Source organism: Artibeus jamaicensis, unplaced genomic scaffold (genome assembly GCF_021234435.1).
Source record: "Artibeus jamaicensis isolate MK-2021 breed Jamaican fruit bat unplaced genomic scaffold, CSHL_Jam_final contig_384, whole genome shotgun sequence".
Lineage (NCBI taxonomy): Eukaryota > Metazoa > Chordata > Mammalia > Chiroptera > Phyllostomidae > Artibeus > Artibeus jamaicensis.
The window spans coordinates 8,321,060-8,341,837 of record NW_026521810.1 but is presented as its reverse complement, the minus strand read 5'-3'; the positions used below and the strand labels follow the sequence as shown (position 1 = coordinate 8,341,837).

The window sequence follows — 20,778 nt, the reverse complement described above, 5'->3', positions numbered from 1 at the left end:
TGCAATCAATAGCCTCATGAGAAAGGCATGTGCTCTTTGGCCTCCTTCAGGTTCTCAGATAGTTTATAAATGAGAGAAACCTGGGAGCCCAACCCTTCCTGCAGTGGCAGTATGACCCAGGAGGGCCAAGAGCCAGCCGTTGCCAGACAGACACACAGGTGCACAAGCGGGCTCTGTGGGCATGAAAGCTACGGGCACCTCTGCCCTCACTGCCCACTGCCCCAGGCACTGCAGTGGCCACTCTGCCCAACAGCCCACCCTGCAGTCTGCACGGGGGAGGAGGACACGGGGGCAGACACAGCCAGACAGATGCAGCATGAAATGGAAGTAGCAGGTGGGAAGCGTGGATGATACGCACATGTGGTCAGCTGAGGATGGCATGCAGCAGACACGATGGAGGGGCATGGTGAGGAGTGGGCATCACAGAGGGGGTCTTCCGGTCTGATCCAGTAGGCGTGGCTGCCGTGGTTACCTTTCTTGCTGGGCCCACCACCCGCACAGGGGAAGGCGTCCTCGCAGCCCTCTCCATGCAGGCGCTCCTTCTGCAGCAGCTTGTCCACCCGCTGAATGATGCACTCCAGGCTCTTGTCCACATTCAGCCATACTTTCTCCTTCCAATCAGAGAGCTCATTTGGGTCAGCTCCCCAGTGGGAAAGACAGAACCAAACACAAACCAAACCGTCCTGCATGGATCCCCCACCCCCAAGCACCAGACTTTAACACACTGTAAGATTTAGAAATGTAACAGGATTTGTAATTCCCCAAATACCATTAATGTTGTATTTGCCTTTCAAAGGATGAATCAGTCCTTTGAAAAGCAGTGTCCTGGGGTCACTGGTTTTAAAATTTGGGAGATGTTTGTGAGTAACTGTCACGGAGGCCAGCCAGGACTTTCCAGTACCTTCCTGAGCTAAAGAAGGGTCGCAGGGCCCAGTGAGCCCTGCAGAGCTCCTGCACCACCACACCAGGGAGGAGTGAGGTGTCTTTTGGATGGAAGAGAATAGAAACAGCCGATCACTTCAGACAGGGTGGTGGGGAGGAGGTGAGAGGGGGTGGGGGCATGGGGACCAGATGCCTGATCAGAGCTGGAGGAGCCGTTGGCTGCTGAGTAGTTCATTATCTTAAGACTCTGCTTTTACACAATCCTGACAAATGACAAAACAAGTTCTATGGTATGTCCCCTCCCTCAGGGGACACAGATTTGCTCTTAGAGGTACCTCTATGGGGAAGCAACAATGCGATGCAGTGTCAGGGCAGCGTCTCCCAAATCCTCACCTACTGCCCCAGCACCTGAGCTCCCGCATCTGCAAATATACAAATAGCCCAGGGAGCTGACCTGACCTCATGGAGGGAGCAGGGAGGTCGGTGAGAGAGAACGCCAGGGAGGAAATAGCCCCTTTACAGCCAGGTCTGAGAGTGGCCAGCCCATAACTGCCCTGCTCTTCAGATGGACACAGGTGGTAAAATACTATCTTTCCCCCTAAATCGGGTGACTTAGCATCCATCTAAAAGAAGGCCCAGAGCTTGTTGGCAAAGGCACCAACCCTTTAGGCCCCTGTGAGGGGAGAGACTAGTGGGAAGTTTCACATTTTCAACCTGAGCTCAGTAGCATCATGAGGGCCACAGAAAGCAGACTCACCCACTCCTCCTCATGCCAATCCACTTGCAGAGAAGACCGGCTGTTCCTGCCTGTCCACCTGGCCATGAGGGTGTCCTGGTCATTCCTGAGCATTACCTGCTCCTCCTCGGTCGAGGTAGGGGAGGCCTTAGAGGCAATGTAGTCAGGCCGCGCCGCGTTCAGCCCATGGATGGAGTTGGCCAGCAGCTTGCAGTCGCAGACAGTGACCAGCTGCCGGGTCTGCAGACACACACACGCCAGGCCACTGAGCCCCAGGCCAAGGGCTATAAGACCTGTCCTCTCTGAGAGCTTGGGGACCGGCCTGAGCCCAGCATGCCTCCCTCTGCCCCTCTCCACAGCACAAACAACTGAAGGTGTCCTGCCCACAGGACACCGAGCTTAAAGGCTGCCTCATGACCCACCTGGCCGAACCTCCACCAGAACCTCCCACAGAAGACTGGAGAACCCAAAGAGGACGAGGGGAGGCTGAGAAACCTCTGACAGCCCTTGACCCTGCCTGCCTCTGAGCAGGAACGTCACTCAAGGAAGGGCCTAAAGGGAGCCCGGTTCAAGGACACCAGGGCTCTCCCCTCTAATTCTGGGGGTCAGCCTTACTCTAGTTCAGTCACTGAAGGTGTGTCTTTTCGCATCTAATACCTGCAGCCCTGGGCTCTGGGCAGAGGCCCTGTGGCACAGCAATCCTGCTTCTGGGGAATTGTGTGTGCAGCAGGGGCTCTGTGGCTCAACATGTTACTTCTGACACCTCTCTTTTCCAAATGGCTATAATCCCCAGCCCTCAATCTTTTTGCTGGTGAACACATATGAAGGATATAACGCATTCTGTTGAAGAACAGTACCTCACCCCAGCATAGTTTGTGACTGGGGAAGTGTGATCAGAACCTGTGTCGGGGGGTATGAGCGACAGAGAGATAAGTAATTTGTAAACACCCTTCGAAAGGATCTGATGTACCCATGTCCCCTGGTCTGGATGTACATTTATATATTTTAAATCAGGACCAAATTACCATTAACTAAAGGCTGATTTACTGATTCTATATAAGCCAAGCCAGTAACACTTCAGTGTTATGTTTTACCTGTATAATAACTCACTTTCTTTTTTTTAAATTCCAAGTCCAACAGGATCATGACCAAAATTTTCTGAGCAGGTGGTTACTAAGAAAGCTGTGGAACTGGCCCAGGCGTAAGCGACCACCCGGCACTTGCTGGGAAATGCCCTGCGTGAAGCAGCAGCTGCCATCACAGCCCTGGGCTCTGTCCTTGGCCTCCTCTATCCAGGTCCGTGACCACAGGGAAGTCCCCTGGACCTTGTGGGAACTAGATCTGAAGCCAGATCTTCAAGATCATCCCAATGTCACCCTTTGTGTGAATGGCTCTGGGCACAGTATGCCAGAAACCCAAGGGAGCCCTGACCCACAGCAGTGGCGCAGCCCCTTCTACCTTGTCTGCCAAGATGGCGAGTGTCCTTTCGAGGCCAGTGGCAGACCTGTCCTTGGCCGCCCTCGAGAGCCGCTCTGCGTAGTAACTCACTTGGGTTTTCAGAGTGTTGATCTGGGCGATAATCTCCTTGGCTCTGATGATGTCCTGTGGTATGTAGACAATGGACTGGCAGCTGGATGATGTACTAAAAAGGGTAGGAACAGATCCTAAGGGGTTCTCTTGAATCGGTGAAGGCAGAAAGACCCTCCCAACCCCTGCCCACAACCAACACAAAATAAAGCACTATCACTCAGGAACATTTTCCTGGACTGGGTGGTGGATGGTGCACAAAAGTAAATCTCAGATCATTTCTATCTGAGTGATAGAAGCTTGAAGCATTGACATACAGTTAAGCTTTCTGTCTATATTTGTCTGCATCTGTCTTTATACCATGCATGTGTGCCTTATGCGCAGGGGTTTTCTTTTTTATTGATTGATTTTAGAGAGAGGAAGGAGGGGAAGAGAGAAAGAAAAAAAAAACCACATCGATTTGTTGTTCTACTTATTTATGTCTTCACTGGTTGCTTCTTGTATGTGCCCTGACTGAAGATCGAACCCACAACCTTGGCTTATCAGGCCGATACTCTAACCAACTGAGCTATCTGGCCAGGGCCTGGTGTGTAGATATTAAATCCAGAAATTATCCAAATGCTCATAGTTTTTCACCTAAGAACCTCACTTGTCAAATTCTAAGAAGGACTAAGTGGAGACATGGGGTCAGTTTATCACAGTGAAGGAGACTTCCATGAGTGCTGGACTCTGCCAAAAGGACCCTCTGTTTTTCCTTTGGGCCTGCCCATGCACATGTCCCCAGCTCTTCGAACCTCTTGCGCATACCTCCCTCCTGTGTCTGACCCCAGCAAATCCTCAGAAAACTGGGCTTTCTTCCCTCCCCCTGCTCCAGAACTTCCCTACTCTGAAAAAAGAACATTCCATCAGTTGAGGAGGTAGAGAACATACCAAGCCAGAGGTCAGGCCTAGATGCCTCAAACCTGGCTCTTGGAAACTTGCTTCTCTCTCCTTCCCTGCCTCCTGGCCACCAAGTAGCGTGTGTATCTGGGATCTGAGATCAATGTTACAGCCCAGCCACTGCCTGGCACAAATGAAGACCAGCCTCTGGAGAACCAGCTCAACATTCCGGCTGTATCTGCCTGGCATGTTTGGCCCTTCAAATGGAGACAATAAATTGCATGTCTCTCAGCTGAGATCCAATCAAGCTAATGTTATAAATTGATTTTTCAGACCATGTAAGCAGAGGGGAACAGAGAGGAGGAGGATAAGGAACCAATGCAGAGGTTGCCCCCACAATTTGAAGTCGTGGGCTCTGGCTGGAGTTGGTGACCCACGTTTCATGGAATAAGGAAACCTGACTAATTCCCTCAGAGCTGCCCTTTGAGTTTGGGGGAAGAGAGTGAAAGTGGAGAGCTGAATCCTCCATCACGTTCCCTGTAGATAGGGGTGATTTGGGCAGGGCTGAGAACCTCCCCCGATGGGCTCTTTCCAGGGTAACCCAAAGGCGAGTCACCAAGAAACCGCCCTGCCCCTTCCCTGTATGAGATAAGGGTTGAACATGCAAAGAGCAAAACCCAAAGCACGCCCAGGAAGAAACCACACGCAAGCCCACACACCACAGTAAAGATGACAGATTGCCAGCAGCCCATGCAGCAGACTGTGCTCGAGCCTGCGTGGTCTGACAAGAGTCAACCACAGCTCCATGTGCGCATGACGCCTTCCAATCTGCAATCACTCTTCCCAATGAATAGCTGCCTATTTAAGACAATTTGGTCTTAAAAATGCCACCTCAAAATAGAATTAAAAAAGCATTTATTCCTCCCAGGTACTTAGAGAGTACATGTAGTGTGTGTGTGTGTGTGTGTGTGTGTGTGTGCATGCAAGCACTTTGTGCAGACACGCATGTGGGTATGCGAGTGGCTATGCATACTTCAACAAACACATACCCCCCACACACCCAAGAAATGCATCAAGCCCACTCACCCTGTCCTTACAGTTCATGTCCTAATAGTGGGAATCTGGGCCTTCTGCACAGGAAGGACACGAGTACACCTCACAGAGCTGCTGTGCAGGGTGAGCACAACTGTACGAGCACGTGTGCCCAACTGCCTAGTCCTAAACACGGGGAAGCTGAAGAGGCGCCGGGCTGGGAGGGGCGTTCCTCGGGTCTGCCTACTGCCCCACGTGCCAGCCTCATGCCTCAGGCAGGGCCCGGCCACAGCCCAAGCCTCAGCAGCTCCAGGAGGGCAGCAACTCCAACGGGCTGAAGGTGCCTCTATGGCCTGTCACCCAAACAAGTGTCACTGCAAAACCCCCATTCTGGCCAGGGCAAGCATGCTAGGCATGACGGGGGGTCCTGCGGCAGTAGTGGGACCCCTAAGTAGCAGACACAATGGTTTCTGGCTGCCATCTACTCTTTGGTGGAAAAGGCACTTGGTTATTGTAATTCTTGGTAAAACTGACAACAGTTAACACTTTAAAAAATATTAATAAACTATTAACTATATGAACATGTAAACTGGCTTCACTGTCACAGGAGGTAATGGTGGAGTGGAGACTGAAACGGCCTGAGATTCTCACAGGAGCCAGAAAGAGATTCCCAGCGCATCAGTGGGTGGGCCTGACGTCCCAGCGCTGGGGACTTGCCGGCCCGGGCTCTCACCCTCCCGGGATAAACAGCACTGGGCCTGTGCTCAGAGTGAGCACAGCACCCTCCACTTAGGGCTTCCAGATTGTAAAGACAAAGCAGCAGACTGGAGACTGGCTATTCATTATCAAAGAACATTGCAGTTGGAAGAACTGTTTACGAGGCCTCAACAAAGAGCCCACAGTGACACCGAGGGTGAAGCACCTCTCAGGGGAGGGGACAGCACAGGCTTTCTCTGCATGAGAGCAAGACCCAGACAGACACTCTCTCCACAGACAGAAAACTCACCAACACTCCTCAAAACTGCTAAAGAAAAGAACCAAAATGAAATATTAGCATCTGTTAGCAAACACCAAATGCAAAACAAAAAATTAAAAAGCCAAGTTATCTTTTGTCAAAATACTTGAATTTGCTTTTTGAAAGACTATTTACTTAGGAGTCCCATGTGCTTATTCATTACAGTGATGCCAGGGCCTGAGCTTACACCCAAGACGACATCCCACCGGTGGGCAAAGTACAGCTGCACCGAAAGGAAAGTTCCAATGATGAAAACCACTCCTACCAGGGGTTTTATGACATTAGTAGGAAATTAAATAAAAATTCATAATGCATATTTCAAAAATACCACAAAGGCCTGTTGGGGATAAGAAATTCTGAAGCTAACAGAATGGTCAGGCATCAGTTTGCCAACCTCTCTGACACGGACAGCCAGGGGGCGCCCCTCTTGGCTGGCCTCTTCCCCCAGGGACCCACACCACCCTCAGACTGCGCACTCTCACTCCACGCAGCCACGTGCAATGGCGTGACAGACACATGATCTCCCCTGGCTGTGCAGAGTTGTCATGGGGACAGGAAGCCTCACAGTTATCACAACGTCCAGAAAAACACCCAAGTCAGACAGTCTTCAGGCTGTGGTCTCTTGGGTATAGTCTGGGCACGAAAAAGCCCTTGGTGGGGATGAGTCAAGATGGAGCAGGCTATGTGGGGCCTCCCAGAGAATGTTCCCCTACCCAAGGCTGGGCCTCCCCTTTCTAGCCAGGCCCTCTCTTGTTCCTCCTTCTCCTGTCTCCAGGACTTACCTGGCTCAGGGCAACCTGTGTTCACATCTGAATGGTGACCCTCACAGCACATTCTTTCACACACCTGTCCCCTCTCCAACCTCGGCTCCATGGTCAGTGACACTCCTAGCTGTACTCCTGACCCCCTCAGACCACTGACCGACCACTGCACCTGACCTTTCATCCATCCATGGTCCAGGCCAAGGTCAGTTTGCTCCAGTCACATCCTGTCCTGACTCCCAGCCACAGCCACACAGAGCCAGACAAGGGTGCCCTGGCTCCAGTGCCTCCTAACACTCTCTGTCTGACCACCTTGTGCAAGTCCTTTGACATTCTCTAGGCCTTTGCTTCACCTTCCCTCAAACTGTTCCATTCCCAGTGATAAGTGTGAACTTTCAGCTCCACATTCTGCAGGTTATTCCAACAAACCTTCAGCTTGCTCCTTCCCACCTCAAAAATCTCTCTGCAACCTCAGCTTCTTCTCATGCCCCTTAATTGCCTGGCCCAGCCTCTTTCCATCTTCTCCAAAACCTGCTCCATTCATGTTCTCCTCTGTCTACCTCATTTGGTTTCGCCTTTCCTTTCAGGCCAAACGCGCTCATGCCATAATCATCCTCCCCAAACCTGAGACCTTCATCCTCTATTTCACTGTCCAAGGATTTTACAGGACCGTCTACACTCGCCACCTCCATTTCTTACATTCACATCCCTTGATCTATTTAATTCTCGACCGGTGACGTTCTGGAAGATGACATCACCTCCTACATGTCCAACTCACCAGCTTGGAGTTACAGATCTTCCCACCTGCCTGCCTCCCTCCATCACTGCTCCATGCTCTGCAACACCCTCTGTGTGCTCGCTCCCTGCCCAAGCTTCTCAGGGCCAGGCCTAGATCTGTCAGCCTGCACCCTGGCACCAGCACACAGCCCCGTACTGAGACTGGCTCTTCCCTCGCTCCTCTCCACAAAGCACTGAAGCATCAGGCCTCCGTGCCTGCAGCCGCGCCTCACTGTGTGCTCTACAGCACCCTTCCCCACCCACTGCCTGCCTCACAGCACCCGACTCAGCACAGTAGAAGCAGGCAGCCCCTTGAGCCTGTTAAAAATTAGAAATGTTTACTCACAGCAGTCTCTCCCGGAGTGCACACTTTGGGACGCTCAACTGACTGACCGGGGACTCTCGAGGACAGCTAAGCTAGCAGTGGACACAGGGCATCCACCAAGAGCACCACTTTCAAGGCAGATTTCACTCTGCAGGGTGGGACTACTGATCAGGCGGCCTCCTCACCCACCCAGCTCAGTCACACACACCAGAGCAGCAAAGGGGCCATGAGGCAGCCTCTCTCACCACGCAAAAGCAGACTGAATGGCTGGATTTTTTTTGTCATATTCTGATTTTTTTTTAACCTAGGAAGCATCAGACAGCTGTACAAGGACCATGAACACCTCCAAGAACTTACTGTTTCTTGGTCTCTTCAAATTTGTGCAGCTTTTTGCGGAGGCCTCCTGACTTAAAACCTTGGCAGTGTGCTGCTGGCGCCCCAATGGTGACGATGTCGTAGCTCTGATCTGAATGACAGAAAGCTCTCCTCTGTTACTCTGGGCTTGGGTCTGTGGACAAGCCAGCTACAGGGATGTGCACACAGCTCTGGGTCCTGACCCTCCACCCAGGCCCAAGCAACCTGTGCTTCCCTTAGTCCCACCACCTGGGCTGTCCAAGGCCCCTGCACGTCCCAGGGCACAGCCGCATGGGGCTGGAGGCAATACTCAGCCTGCATCCCTCCTTCAGAAGGATGACTGATGGGCAGCTTTCTGCCACGGAAACTCAAAGAAGGCTGGATGGAGGAGAAACAAGAGGAAGGGGTTTGTGCTCTTTAATGAAGATTTTACAAAGGTCCTGTGATGTGTCTCTTATCTGAGCTGCCCAGCAGGACACACAAGCAAGGCTGGAACAGATGTGGAGCAGCACAGGGGCCAAGTTCACAGGGAGGACAGAAATGAGATGTGATTCAACAAAAGGGGCAGAAGAAGCGTTACCTGATCCTCCATCGTCCTGAACTCTCATCCTTTGTATGTGCAAGTTTGTGGGAACAAATTCCAACTTTTTATCTGCTTTCAGACTGCTTGCTTTAAATGAGGGACCTAAGAAACAGAATATTAGAGAACAGAGGTCACCGACCCGTATCCCACATTCAGGAATGGCAAGTAGAAAAGGGGTAGTTTGTGGTGCTGCTCAGAAGGCAGGGATGTGCTGGTCGTGGCCGAGGCAATTCTGAGTCGCCTGTAAGTACGTTTCACTTCCAGAGAGTGGCTGGATGAAACACTGAGCAGCGACAGCTTCATGGCTGGGAGGCTGCTCCTGGGTGCTCGGGTGGTGAATGGCACCAGGAGAAGCTGCGTCAGAAGGCAATGGAGACAATGCCTGCCCACCCACGACTCAGCTCTGAACTGAGAGCTGTGACCAAAGCAGCACGTCTCGATTCTGAAAAACGCTGAAAAGGTCTGTTCACCACCCCAGTTCTATCAAGATGAACAGATGCGAGACAGCTTTAATTACGTCCCCCTGCTTGGGTGGTTAAGGAGGCTGGATGATGTTTTGTAACAAATGTCCACAATCTCATTTTATGGTCAGAATCCGTAACTAATTGAGGAACTCCATGCCTAGAAAAGAAACGGATTGTAAATTATACGGACAATCAGAAGGGCAGAAGGAAAAAATGCTGCAGCTTGTGAAGGAAGGCGAATTTATTCTGCCAGTGTACAAAATACAGACCAACCGCTGTCTATTCCACATTTTGCCACAAGAGATTGTTCGCTGGACACCAGCAGCCTGGGAGCCTGTTAGAACTGCAGAATCCCATATCTGCCATTAACAAGACTCTCTGGGTATTTGACACACTGACATCTGAAAAGCTCTGTTCTAGAAAACTCAAGGTTGTGTGGGTATCAAGACTTTCCCAGGTAACAGGCATCCAACATGGGCAGGACACTGATTTGTTCCTTCAGACAAATGCTGCCACTTTTCTTAGAAATACACTTAGATCTGTTCTTCAGGTTCAGAGCAAACCTGGGGCCCTATTGTCTTGTCATCATCCCTGTATCTGGCTTCTTCTCAGCCAAGTTCATATGTCCATACAGTCTGTGTCAAAACTACATTAAGGGCTTATGATTTTCTTTCAACCCTAAAATTCCAATAATGAATAGGAGGAAGGAAGAATCTAAAGACAGAGAATAAAATAATGAGAAGCCAAAAAATTATTCTATTTGGAATAAAAAGGAAATAAGAAGAGTCTTTTAATCTTCCTTGAAAGTGTTTTGGAAATCAAATAGCATCTTTCAAGAAAAGGTGAGGTATCTGGACTTCACTCTCCTTTTGGGCCTTAAAATGAAGAGTTCCACTCAATTTTTACATCTGACATGAGTACCACTCTACGTGTAAACTAAGAAATCTAGAAAACTGCTCTGTCTGACGGCAAACAGCCTACATCATTTTGGGCATCTCGCTGACATCAGACCCAGATGCAGGAAGAACGTGAACCAACAGCCTGTAACTTTGTCTCTCCTAATGTTCATCCCACAGCGGTCGCTTTGGCAGATGACACCTTGGAAGGAATTTTCAATGCAATTCACAGATTTGTCTTTTTAATTAAGATCTAAAAAATCTAAATATTAAAGAATTCACACCTACATGAGAATCTATTTTTAAAAATCCATTAGTGTCTGTCAGTGAGAATACCTGAGCAATTTCAGGTTCCAGATTTGCAGGTGGGAAAATGGAGAGTGTGCCAAGATGAAGACGGGACCTGGTACCTACCTTTGTACTGATGAAGGTCAGTCAGGTTCTCCTGGTACGTGAGGATGATGGTCTGGTACTGAGTGACGATCTGGCGCCGCAGGCTCTCCCAGCAAGGGGACAGCTCCCCCAGCTCTTCCAGTTCACACACTCTGCAAGCAAGACACGCCCATCATGCCATGGAGCCTGCTCACTTCCCTGGAGAGGCACAGAGACCAACCCAGAGAACAAAGTATACACGGAAGTGTCGCCAGTGCCAGGGAGGCCCAGGCGACATGGCCAGCAGGGTTCGTGACAGACCCTCCGGAAGGAAGGGCTGCATGGAAGGAAGAGCACTGACCACATGGCAAGTGCACAGAGAAGCTTTTTATAGGAACTTAGTCAAATGTTTGAGGCAAACTAAGTGGAAGAGTGAGAGGAGAGCAGCTCCACTATGGCCCCAACACGCTGGCTCATTTCACAGCCCACACAGGCAAAGGTTGAGCTGCAGCCCGTCTGGGTCCGGGCAGAAGAGAACGACCTGTGGTCCTCCCCAGACACGAGAGGATGGGGGCCATGAGCCACTGCCCTGATCTGTTACCTCCGCAAAAACAAAAGCTGTATAAGAACTGAAATATAAATTTCTTACCTCAGAGATAACTAATAGCTACATAATCAGAATAACAAAACACAAGATGGATTTTGGGGGGAAAAAGGATAACCATTCCAGAAAACTAGGGAGCAGGAAAGTAAAAAGGCCAAAACACATGGCACACGTGAGCCAGACTGTCTTGCCAGATGGCCCTTCTCTCTGGATGTCTCCCGTGCTTCATGTGGCTGCTTCTTGTTTCTGGTGTCAGTTTAATGCCATCATCTCCCAGAGGCCACTCACACCACCTTCCTCTGACAGCCTCCCTTTACTTTCCGCTGGCACATCTGGGGCTCTGTGTGTAGCCCAAGACACGCTCTGTTGCCTATTAGTGAATGTCCCCCCTAGTCCGTCCCACTCATCAAGAAGCCTCTGCACTGAGCACAGCGCCCACCTCACAGGATGGAAAGCAACACAACCCTCAAAAGCAAAATGCTTGTTAAATGAACACAACCTTTAAAGTTACAGTACATACAAGTCCATACCTAGTACAAGTAATGGGAGACTGTGCCCTAACTAGATATAAAAAGAAAAGAGAAGATATGCAGTAGCCAGGTACACAGATATAAATGCAAAAAGCTAAAAGAAAAAATTAAAAAATTAAAGGACATATAAAATATGTACAAATACAAAGAAAAACAGCTCTGCATTTCTTGCCATTTTTCTTTCAGTCTCAATATTTTAAGATAAAAATTTAAAACTAAATAGCTGTATTAAAACAGTCAGATTCTGGCTGTACTGTCTTCTTCACGCGTCTGTCATATTGTTCATAATTCACATTTCAGGACAAGGAGCAGCACTGGCAGCGTAGGGCAGAGGGGGGACGGAGCTTGCAGGGCCTGAACCACCTCACAGGCTTCTCCCTGCCTTGGGAACAATGGCATTCGCTCTGAGCTGGAAGGTGCTCCAATGGGTCCTACTTGACCTTCTGGAGCCCATATTCCTGTGGCTTTGGCCAAAGAGACTGCTGACCCAGGCAGCCCTAATCAAAGAACAAGCAGCTATTTTTAACTTTCTGAGGCCAAATGAGAGGTGAAAGGAGAGGGGAAGAGTGCATGTACCAAGTTCTGGGCACACATCTGGTCCTCCAGGCACATCCCCCTGTGAAGTCCTCACAAGAAACCCCAGGATACAGATGAGCAAACTGAGGCTTTGGAAGCCCAAGCCACACAGCAGGCAAGTGGCAGAGGCTGGGTTTGCCGTCTGGCCTATCTGGTGCCAGTGCTCTGTCCACCACACAAATTTAAGAGCTTTCCAGAAAAAAAAAAGGGCACGTGACATGGGTGTGGCAGGTGGTCAGCCTCTCCACTTGGCCTCACCTGGCCGCATCTTCTTCCAGCAGCAGCTTCACGAACTGCCGGGGCACGTGTAGGGAGAGCACACTCTCTGCCATCTGCTCCAGGATCCGCAGGTGGTTGCCATCGGTGGTGGGAAAGCGGTACATGCGGCAGATGGCACCGCCGAACACTGAGGTGTGAGAGACAGAGGCTGTGTGGGAGCAGGCCACAGACCCGTGCCAGGTCCTCCCCCGGGCCCTCAATGGTGCTGACACACTCAGCCTTCTTCCTAGTCATCTCAAGGGAATTAAACGTTTCAACCAAAAACCCACCAGGTGATTGAGCCTCAATGCTCTTCCCCTAAGATATGCAATCTTCTTATCCTGGAATGTGTAACTAAGTCCTAAGTGTAAGGGCTGGGACAGTGAGGCTGGCAGTCACTAAACCCAATGCAAAACAAGACAGTGAGGTGAAGGAGCACACCCCTTCCTGGGAGTACTGTCAACTCTTTCTATGCTGGCAAAACAAACATGGCAGAGAAGAGACCATTGGGGGCACAGTCATGGCAATCACAATAGGTGGGTTGGAAAGGGTGGCCCAAGTGGACACTCTTGAAAGTGGCCTGAGTACCAGTGGAGGAAGCTGTTTACCAGATTTCAGTAAAGTATCTTTTCTCAATGAAGCATATTTGGATCGTATTCCCAGTGCTTCGGTCAGGCTCTCATCAACGGGCAGGACCATCTGGTGACGTGTATAGAAAAGCACAAGAAAATCATGACTCAGATGAGCACAAAGCACTCAGGAAAAATGGTGGCCTACAGACGTCATGGAAAAATGCGTAGGATTAAGGCCCACCATCAGCACTACAATAAATATGAGGGGGGACCGAAAAACCCACAATTTATTTACAAAGAATTGTGTGCTCCTTCTGATGGAGGGAGGAAGGGGTGTGCTCACCCTCCCATTGACGGTGTCCAGAGACCGGGTCACTGGAGGCCGCTGGTCTGACTTCTCCTCCATCTGCCAGCCAATGACTGTGATGTTACCAACACGGTCACTCTCTGCAGACCTGCAACAAGCAATGTGCTTTGGGAAGTGGTGGCATTGAATGTGCTTGATTTTCTGCTTAAATCTCAGCAATCCTAGGTCACCAAGGGGCTCAGGCCATGCCAAGACCTGACCAGCTGGTCAGTCAGGCAGCATTCACTGCATGCCCAGACTCCAGCGGCAGCAGACAGGAAACCATGGGGACCCGGAAGAAGGGACAAAGCTCACAGAGAAGTGTGAGCATGCCTGGTGAGCATGCCTGGTGAGCACGCACTGGCCAAGGGGAGGGGCCAGTGCTTGCTCCCTCAGGCTGACCCCTGCCCCACATCTCAGAATCGGGATTGGAGGGTACTTTCTTCTGGCAGCTGACCCCTTTCTGCTCCTTCCCACCTGCCCTCAAGCTTTGATTTGCCCGAGGCCTAGGCCTGCACCCCAAGTCAGCTGAGGTCACCCAGGGCTTCCCAAAGCCTCTGAACCCTGACACAATACAGCCGATGCCAGTCCAGCCCTGGTCAGCTTTACCCCTAAGAGCCCTTGGGGGGCTGTGGCTGCCCAGGCCCACTGACTCCTCCAGGGAAGCCCCAGGCTTTTTATTTAAGAGAACTGATTTGGCCAGTTCTAATTTTCATGTGGTCACCGCTACTGCCCATTTCCTTTCCTATTTTCCGTCATTGTTCTCACGCCCAGAAAAGTCCTTTTCCCCACGCTATCCCAATGGTCACCTTCAGCTTTTTTAAAAAAGGATAGTGCCCAATATTTACATGTAACTCCAATCCAACCAGAATTACTTCTGGTAGATGATGTACCTGGATATTTTTCTCCAAGAGCCCTTTCCCCTACACGACCCTCCCGTTTTCCCCAAGGCTCTTCCACTACCCTGAGTCAGGTTCTCGGTCCACACCAAGAGCGTCTGCAGGGCTCTGCCCACCCAGTGCCTGCGGCACTCCCATCACCAAGCTGCAAAGTATTGCACCATCCAGCTGGGAATGCATCCTCTTTCTCAAAAGTTTCTTTGCTATTTTGGACCATTTTCCCACTTCTCACATTATTTGGAAAACAATAACACCAGTCAGGGTTTGGGTGGAAGTTGCTCCTGAAATGCACTTGGGAAGGTTTTCTATCTTGACATCTTTCACCCTCCTTCCAGGGACACAGTGGGGGTTCCCCTCACACATACTTATTGGGCCCCAGGCATTATTTTATGTGCTTAGGGTACAGCAATGAAGCAAAAAGACAAAATCACTCTCTGGGAGCTGACGTTCTATTGGGCAGGAGGCAGATACTATACAAACACATTTGGTTAATAGACATGTGCCTAGGTTTTCCTTCAGGTCTGAGCCAGCGGTGCTCGTTTTTCCTATGCAGGCCACAGGCACCCTCCCCCAGCAGGCCTCCCGACAGGCTGAGGCTCCAGTTTGCTTCAGTGAACAACCACTCCCTGCTAAGACCAGACTCAGGGAGAGGCCAGGAAATTGGCCCTTCCCCATCAGTCCCTGGACCTCGTAACTTCACAACCTTTAAAAGGAACAAAATTAAATACCAACCTTAGTGTTAAATGCAACCGATGATGCCTGTCTTGGAGCAGGTCCTTGACAATGAATGTCCCAGAGCCCAGTAAGTACATCTGAGGAAGAGAGAAAAAGGCAGCCTGAATCTGCCTGCTCTGCCTCTGCTCCAGTGGCCGGGCCCACCACACCTCTGACCCTCACTGCAGGGGCCCACAGGGGTGCGCGGACAAAGCCGTATGGGCAGCAGTTAATGTGTGAGCCAGAAGTGAAGGCAATCTCACGCTCACCTCTCACTGAGATGATCACAGCACTTTAAACAGGGAAGAAAACCCTATGAACCCCATGTTACTTAACTGTTCCCTGAGATCTGTCTTTGACGTCATACACAGATAGTTTGATTTGTGTCATCTGATTGATAAGGGAGTCTTGGAAAAAGGCAATACTGCTTAAAAATATAGGATTGTTGGTTCCCTAGAATGGAAAAGAAAATCATCAGAACATGGAGTTAAATTTTTAAAGTAATTGCTCTTGACATACAGCAACATTTTCAGAACAAGAAATTAACAACCCTACCAACATGGATCAACACAAATGCTCATGGAGGCTTCAATGGCTGCAGAGAAACAAAACCCTGCTTTTCAAGAAGGATGAAGGAGCCCAGCAGACTGTTACTGGTCCAGACGCAGGGAATGGGTTGCCACAAAGCTGTGCCCAGAGCTTGCTCTAAAGGCTTCTCCTTAACACGAGGGATTTTATAAAATGGAAACAGGTTGCCCATCCATGTGTTGTTCAACTTTAGATGAGTGATATGATTGGATCTACTGCTTTGGGCTGTTCCTGTAAGATGTGCCAAGGCAGACAGAGGAAATGAATGACTTAAATCGTTTCTTATTTCTAGAATCCTGTGGGGTTTGGAACAATTAACGTCTGACCTTTTAAAGACTATCCCTTTTTTGAGGACTAGCTATTAGTTTCTAGATCATAAGGTGCTATTTTTTGGCAGCATAGCCTCATCCTCTCAAGCCCCATGCTATGAAGTTCTCTTTCTCAGGCAGTGGTCATTATCTCAGCCAAATGGTTAGCAGTTCCATGTGTACTTGTGTGGTGGGGTCCGTGTCTCTGGCTGTGTGCCCTCTGCAGCTCCAGACCCAGTCTCTCAGTCTGTGGGACAGTCCTCCCTGCCTCCCTCCAACCGCCCCTGGCTAACCATCTCTGACTCCCCCTCCAAGGAGGCTACGAACTCGGGCATCTGCTTTGGTGCCTCCTCCTCATCATTCTCAACCACCCAGTGACAATGAACTCTTCCACAAATCCTCTCTCACACGTGCCCCTTCTTGCCCCTCCTTTCCAGTGCAATAAAGTGGCAAGTCCCACTCCTACACAACAGTCTCAGTCTGGTCAGGTGACCCTTGCATAATAGCCTACGCTGGCCAGCTGCAAACAAACTCTCGGCCTGATGTTCAAGATGTCCCCCTTGACTTCCACCTGTGCCTTTTGCACATACCAAACTGGCTAAAGTTACTGTATTTCGCCATGTATAGTGTGTATTTTTTTACCCAAATTTTTGAAGTAACAATAAGGATGCACATTATACATGGGTAGTATGAATTCCATACTTATATAAATGTTTTTGGTCCTTTTATTTATGCTTAGGCATTAAAAGTATAACTCTAGGAAACAATAATGATACCCATATGCAAATTTCTTGTACCTTGTATCTGTTCTTGTGTTTTGTAATTATTTGTCACATAAAGTTTCTTGTACCATAATATGTTCAAATGCCAAAATTTCTTGATAATATAAAAAACAAGTATCTAAATATAACTAACTAAATAAATAATTGAATTAAAAAATTAAAATGAAAGATTTTTTTTCCTGAAAGTTTGGGCCCAAAATGCGGGTGCACATTATACACAGAGCGCATTACACATGGCAAAAATATGGTATTCTCTAAGCCACCCGATGCTCCCTCATCGCTGGGCCTTTGCATCATTACCACAGAAATCTGCATTGCTCTTGAACATGTGGTCCCTCAACTGGCAGAAGGCCAATACCTGGAGTCTGTGGGAAAGGGAGTCCTGGGCCCCACCCCAGATCTATGGAGTCAGAACTGCATGAAGGGACTGTAGGAAGCCACCTCCGATCCTCAGAGCTGCCTGGGAACCCGTCCTCCGGCTGCTACCCGCATCTCTAACACCCCCCACACACATTCTGCTGGGTATAGATGTGGAAACATTCATTTCTGCCTCCCCAACCACAGGGCTGTGTACTTCTTGGGGGCAGGAGGTGGGGCTCAACAGTCTCTGTATCACCCTCAGCACCCAGACTGTGCTTCATGGGTGGGTGGTGCTCAAAAAAGGCTTAGAAAACAGATTGTTGACTTGAACTTGGAATTAAGCTGACAAGACACTGAAAAGGTCTATCTTCCAAAATGCGAAGTTAGGGATGAAGAGGAAGTGCAGCGGGAGTCTGCTGGAGCCTACCAGGGAGCAGATAATTTGCACAGGACCGCACGGAGTCAACCGAAGTCTAGAGAATCTCACACCAGCAACTGCTACACTTAGTTTCACGACTTACACAATGTGCTCAATTACTGAAAGGCTTTTGTAAAATTCCCAAGGTGAATGCATATTATTTGATGTAAAAAGTAAATATATAACATGCAACTAAAAAGGATGTAAAAATAAAAATCAATAAAAATAGAGATATGTCCAGTAAGGGGTTGGTTAAGAGTTACTCTCCAAACTTTGACTAATGAACACAATTCTCCAAAAGAAGCAGCCAACGGAAGGAGACAAGGAAGAATTGGATCTTACCTCTTAAAAGGTAATCAACCTTATGACGTCAATGTTCAAAAATAACCAGCCAGTAGCTAAGCAATAATTGTAAAGGATATGGCAAATAAAAATGCCATCCAGAAGAGTGTGATGGAAAAATATCAATTACTAAAAAGGCATGGAAAATAGTAACAATTCACACAGCCATAGGACAGCTCAGGTGCTCAGGCTGCTCAGCAGCCCTCCCGCTGCAGCGGCAAACACGAGGAGCCTCAGGGCCAGCAGCACCCACCTCGATGATCTCCGTCTGAGCATGCTTCGTCCAGAACGCCTGAGGAGGGGTGGTCACACTCACTGCTACAAAACTGTTTGGTTTCCGATCTAGCGATGGCGTGTGCAGCTCGCTGCAGGCTATGGAATCAAGATGGGGGGGAAAACGAATCCTTTACTAACAGGAACTGAGGCTCTAGTTGAATCTTGGTTCCATATGCACTCAAAGAGCAAAAAAGTACACAGCACTCAAAGGGATTAGACAATTACATTGTCAGCTGTGGCAGGGAGTTGATTTTTTAAATTGGAAACAACCTCTTCCCATTCCTCCCCTCCTCCCCCCACAGCCATGACAGCAGTGCCCTAAGTGCTGGGGAAGACTGAGCCAAAGGGGGTGTCTACGTCCATGGAACGGAGCCTGGAGCCCCCGATCTCATATGGTGTCGGACGACCATAGAGTCTGACCTTTGCAAACTTCCAACCAACTGAGCTAAGCAGAGCCAGTGCCTGAAATCACAGTACAGCTGCTCGTGCCTGCACCCGCGGTGCCATGCTGGCCCTAAGCCTGTGCTGCCCACAGTCTCTGTGGGTTGTACACTGGGAGCAAATTAAAGTTCTTTGGCAAAGTAAAAAAAACTTTTGTAAAAATTTAGCCATTGCTTATTGATTATCCTTATAAGACTCATATCAAATGAAAGATTACTAAAAATGTCACTTTTTAGAAGTAGAATTGTTCCATTAAAAAAATTATTGTACTAATAGCATTTTGAAATAGATTGTGAGACTCACTGAATTCCACCATGGAAGTGACCTACAGGAAAACAGTCCTATTTCATTGAACCTAACATGCTATCTGTTAAAAAAACACACTACGGAAGAAAAAAATGACCCACTGCCTTTAAACTATGCTACTGATTGTGAGACACTTTTTTATTACGGAGATATTACGATATAAAAAACTGATTAAATATACAGTAAATCAAAGTTCATCATGAGTAGAAACAGCTAGCCCTTTTGGAGGACAGCCGATGCTCCCAGAGTGCTGCCAGCTCTACTTAGTTTCCAGGGCTCAGAAAAAACTGACTCCGACCATTTCTGCCAGTGTGCTCTTCACCTTTATGGACGGAAAATTTCAGGAGCTTCTTACTCTGTCATTCCTGCCCCCATCATTCCCATCTGACTTTTAAAATGGTCACTGGTGACTTAACATTCAGAAATTGATTTTTACTTCTGAAAATTTTGGTCCTCTGATTATCCTCTCTATAGTATCTGCTCATGTATTTTGAGTTTTTATCATTTATTGGATATAATAAAATATAAAGAGCTTAGCTTTTTAGTTCAATGCATTCTGACAATCACATATACCCATGTAACCACCATCAAAGCAAGGCAGAAAACTTTTTCCATCAGACTAGAAAGTTCCCTCTGTATTGCCAGTCACCTCCCCACCTCTGCAACCACTTTCTGACTTCCATCACTTCAGTCTAGTCTTGAATTGCATATAAATTCAATGTTTTGAGATTCACCTACATTGTTATATATATTGATAATTCACTTTCTTCTAAACTGATGAGTTATATTCCATTGCATAAATGTACCAAGAAAAATTTTTATGCATTCTGTTAATGGACTTCTGAGTTTTTTCATGTTGAACCATTATAAATAAAGGTGCTAATAACATTCTTGTCCATTTCTTTTCGTGAATTTCCATTTTCATTTCTCTTGCAGAAGCACCCGAGAGTGACATTTCTAGGTTACAGCAGAGGATATGCCTCATTTCATAAACTAACAGTTTCCTAATGTGGTTGCACTACTTCCCGACACCATCAGCAATGTGCATCAATTCAGTTGCTCTCCATCCCCACCAACAGGGGGGCAGGTTAGGGCCTATTTTAGTCGTCCTAATGGATGTGTTTTAATTTGCACTTCTGCAAGGTTAAGCATCTTTTCACCACACGGTTATTGTTTATTTTTAAAACTTCTTCTGTCAAGAGCTTAATCGTGTCTTTTGCTGATTTTTAAATTGGATTGTTGACTTTTTAACCATTGATCTGTAAGCATTTTATTTTAGATCTGTTCTTTCGACAGGCGTATGTGTTGTGGATATCTCTTTCCCAGTCTGTGATTTATCTAGTCATTTTCTTAAAAATTTTTAAGTTATTTTATTTTAGATTTTTAATTTTAGGAAGTGGTAGGCAGAAAAATGTCCCTCCCCCCCTAAACTATCCATATCCTAGTCCCTGAAACCTGTGAATTTTTTTATTATTTTATTTTTTAATCCACACCCAAGGGCAAGCTTATTAATTTTAGAGAGAAGGAAAAGGAGGGAGATAGAAAGGGAGAGAAACATCAGTATAAGAGAGAAGCACTAACCAATTACCTCTCACATGGGTCCCAACTGGGCCCGACCTGCAGCTTAGGCATGCGCCCTGACTGGGAATCAAACCCATAAAGTTTGGGTTTATGGGACACAGACAAAAATAACTCCATAGGTATGACTAAAGTCTTGGAATCTTGACATGAGGAGATTATTCTGGATTATCTGAGTGGTCTTAATCTAATCACATGAGTTCTTAAAAGTAGGAGAGGAAGGTAGACTTAGAAAGAGGTGAGCATGGAAAAAGAGGTGAGTTTCAAAGTGCAAAAG

The 20,778-nt window shown here is 48.2% G+C and overlaps 1 protein-coding gene across 8 annotated transcripts in view; it reads right to left on the bottom strand.

Annotated features, from left to right (window-relative positions):
- Positions 1-20,778, bottom strand: part of INPP4A (inositol polyphosphate-4-phosphatase type I A) — a 120,695-nt gene that overhangs the window by 33,207 nt on the left and 66,710 nt on the right. For 3 of the 8 annotated variants that reach the window (XM_037137197.2, XM_037137201.2, XM_037137198.2), the window contains exons 5-17: positions 18,154-18,272; positions 15,439-15,555; positions 15,121-15,200; positions 13,487-13,598; positions 13,180-13,270; positions 12,572-12,719; positions 10,646-10,776; positions 8,869-8,973; positions 8,292-8,400; positions 6,063-6,080; positions 3,077-3,260; positions 1,640-1,858; positions 359-611 (exon numbers count right to left, since the gene is read on the bottom strand). In XM_037137197.2, the coding sequence (XP_036993092.1) occupies positions 359-611; positions 1,640-1,858; positions 3,077-3,260; positions 6,063-6,080; positions 8,292-8,400; positions 8,869-8,973; positions 10,646-10,776; positions 12,572-12,719; positions 13,180-13,270; positions 13,487-13,598; positions 15,121-15,200; positions 15,439-15,555; positions 18,154-18,272 (1,686 nt within the window). The remainder of the gene's footprint in view (positions 1-358; positions 612-1,639; positions 1,859-3,076; positions 3,261-6,062; positions 6,081-8,291; positions 8,401-8,868; positions 8,974-10,645; positions 10,777-12,571; positions 12,720-13,179; positions 13,271-13,486; positions 13,599-15,120; positions 15,201-15,438; positions 15,556-18,153; positions 18,273-20,778) is intronic. The other 5 variants (XM_037137203.2, XM_037137206.2, XM_037137205.2 and 2 more) reach the window with 3 other exon arrangements.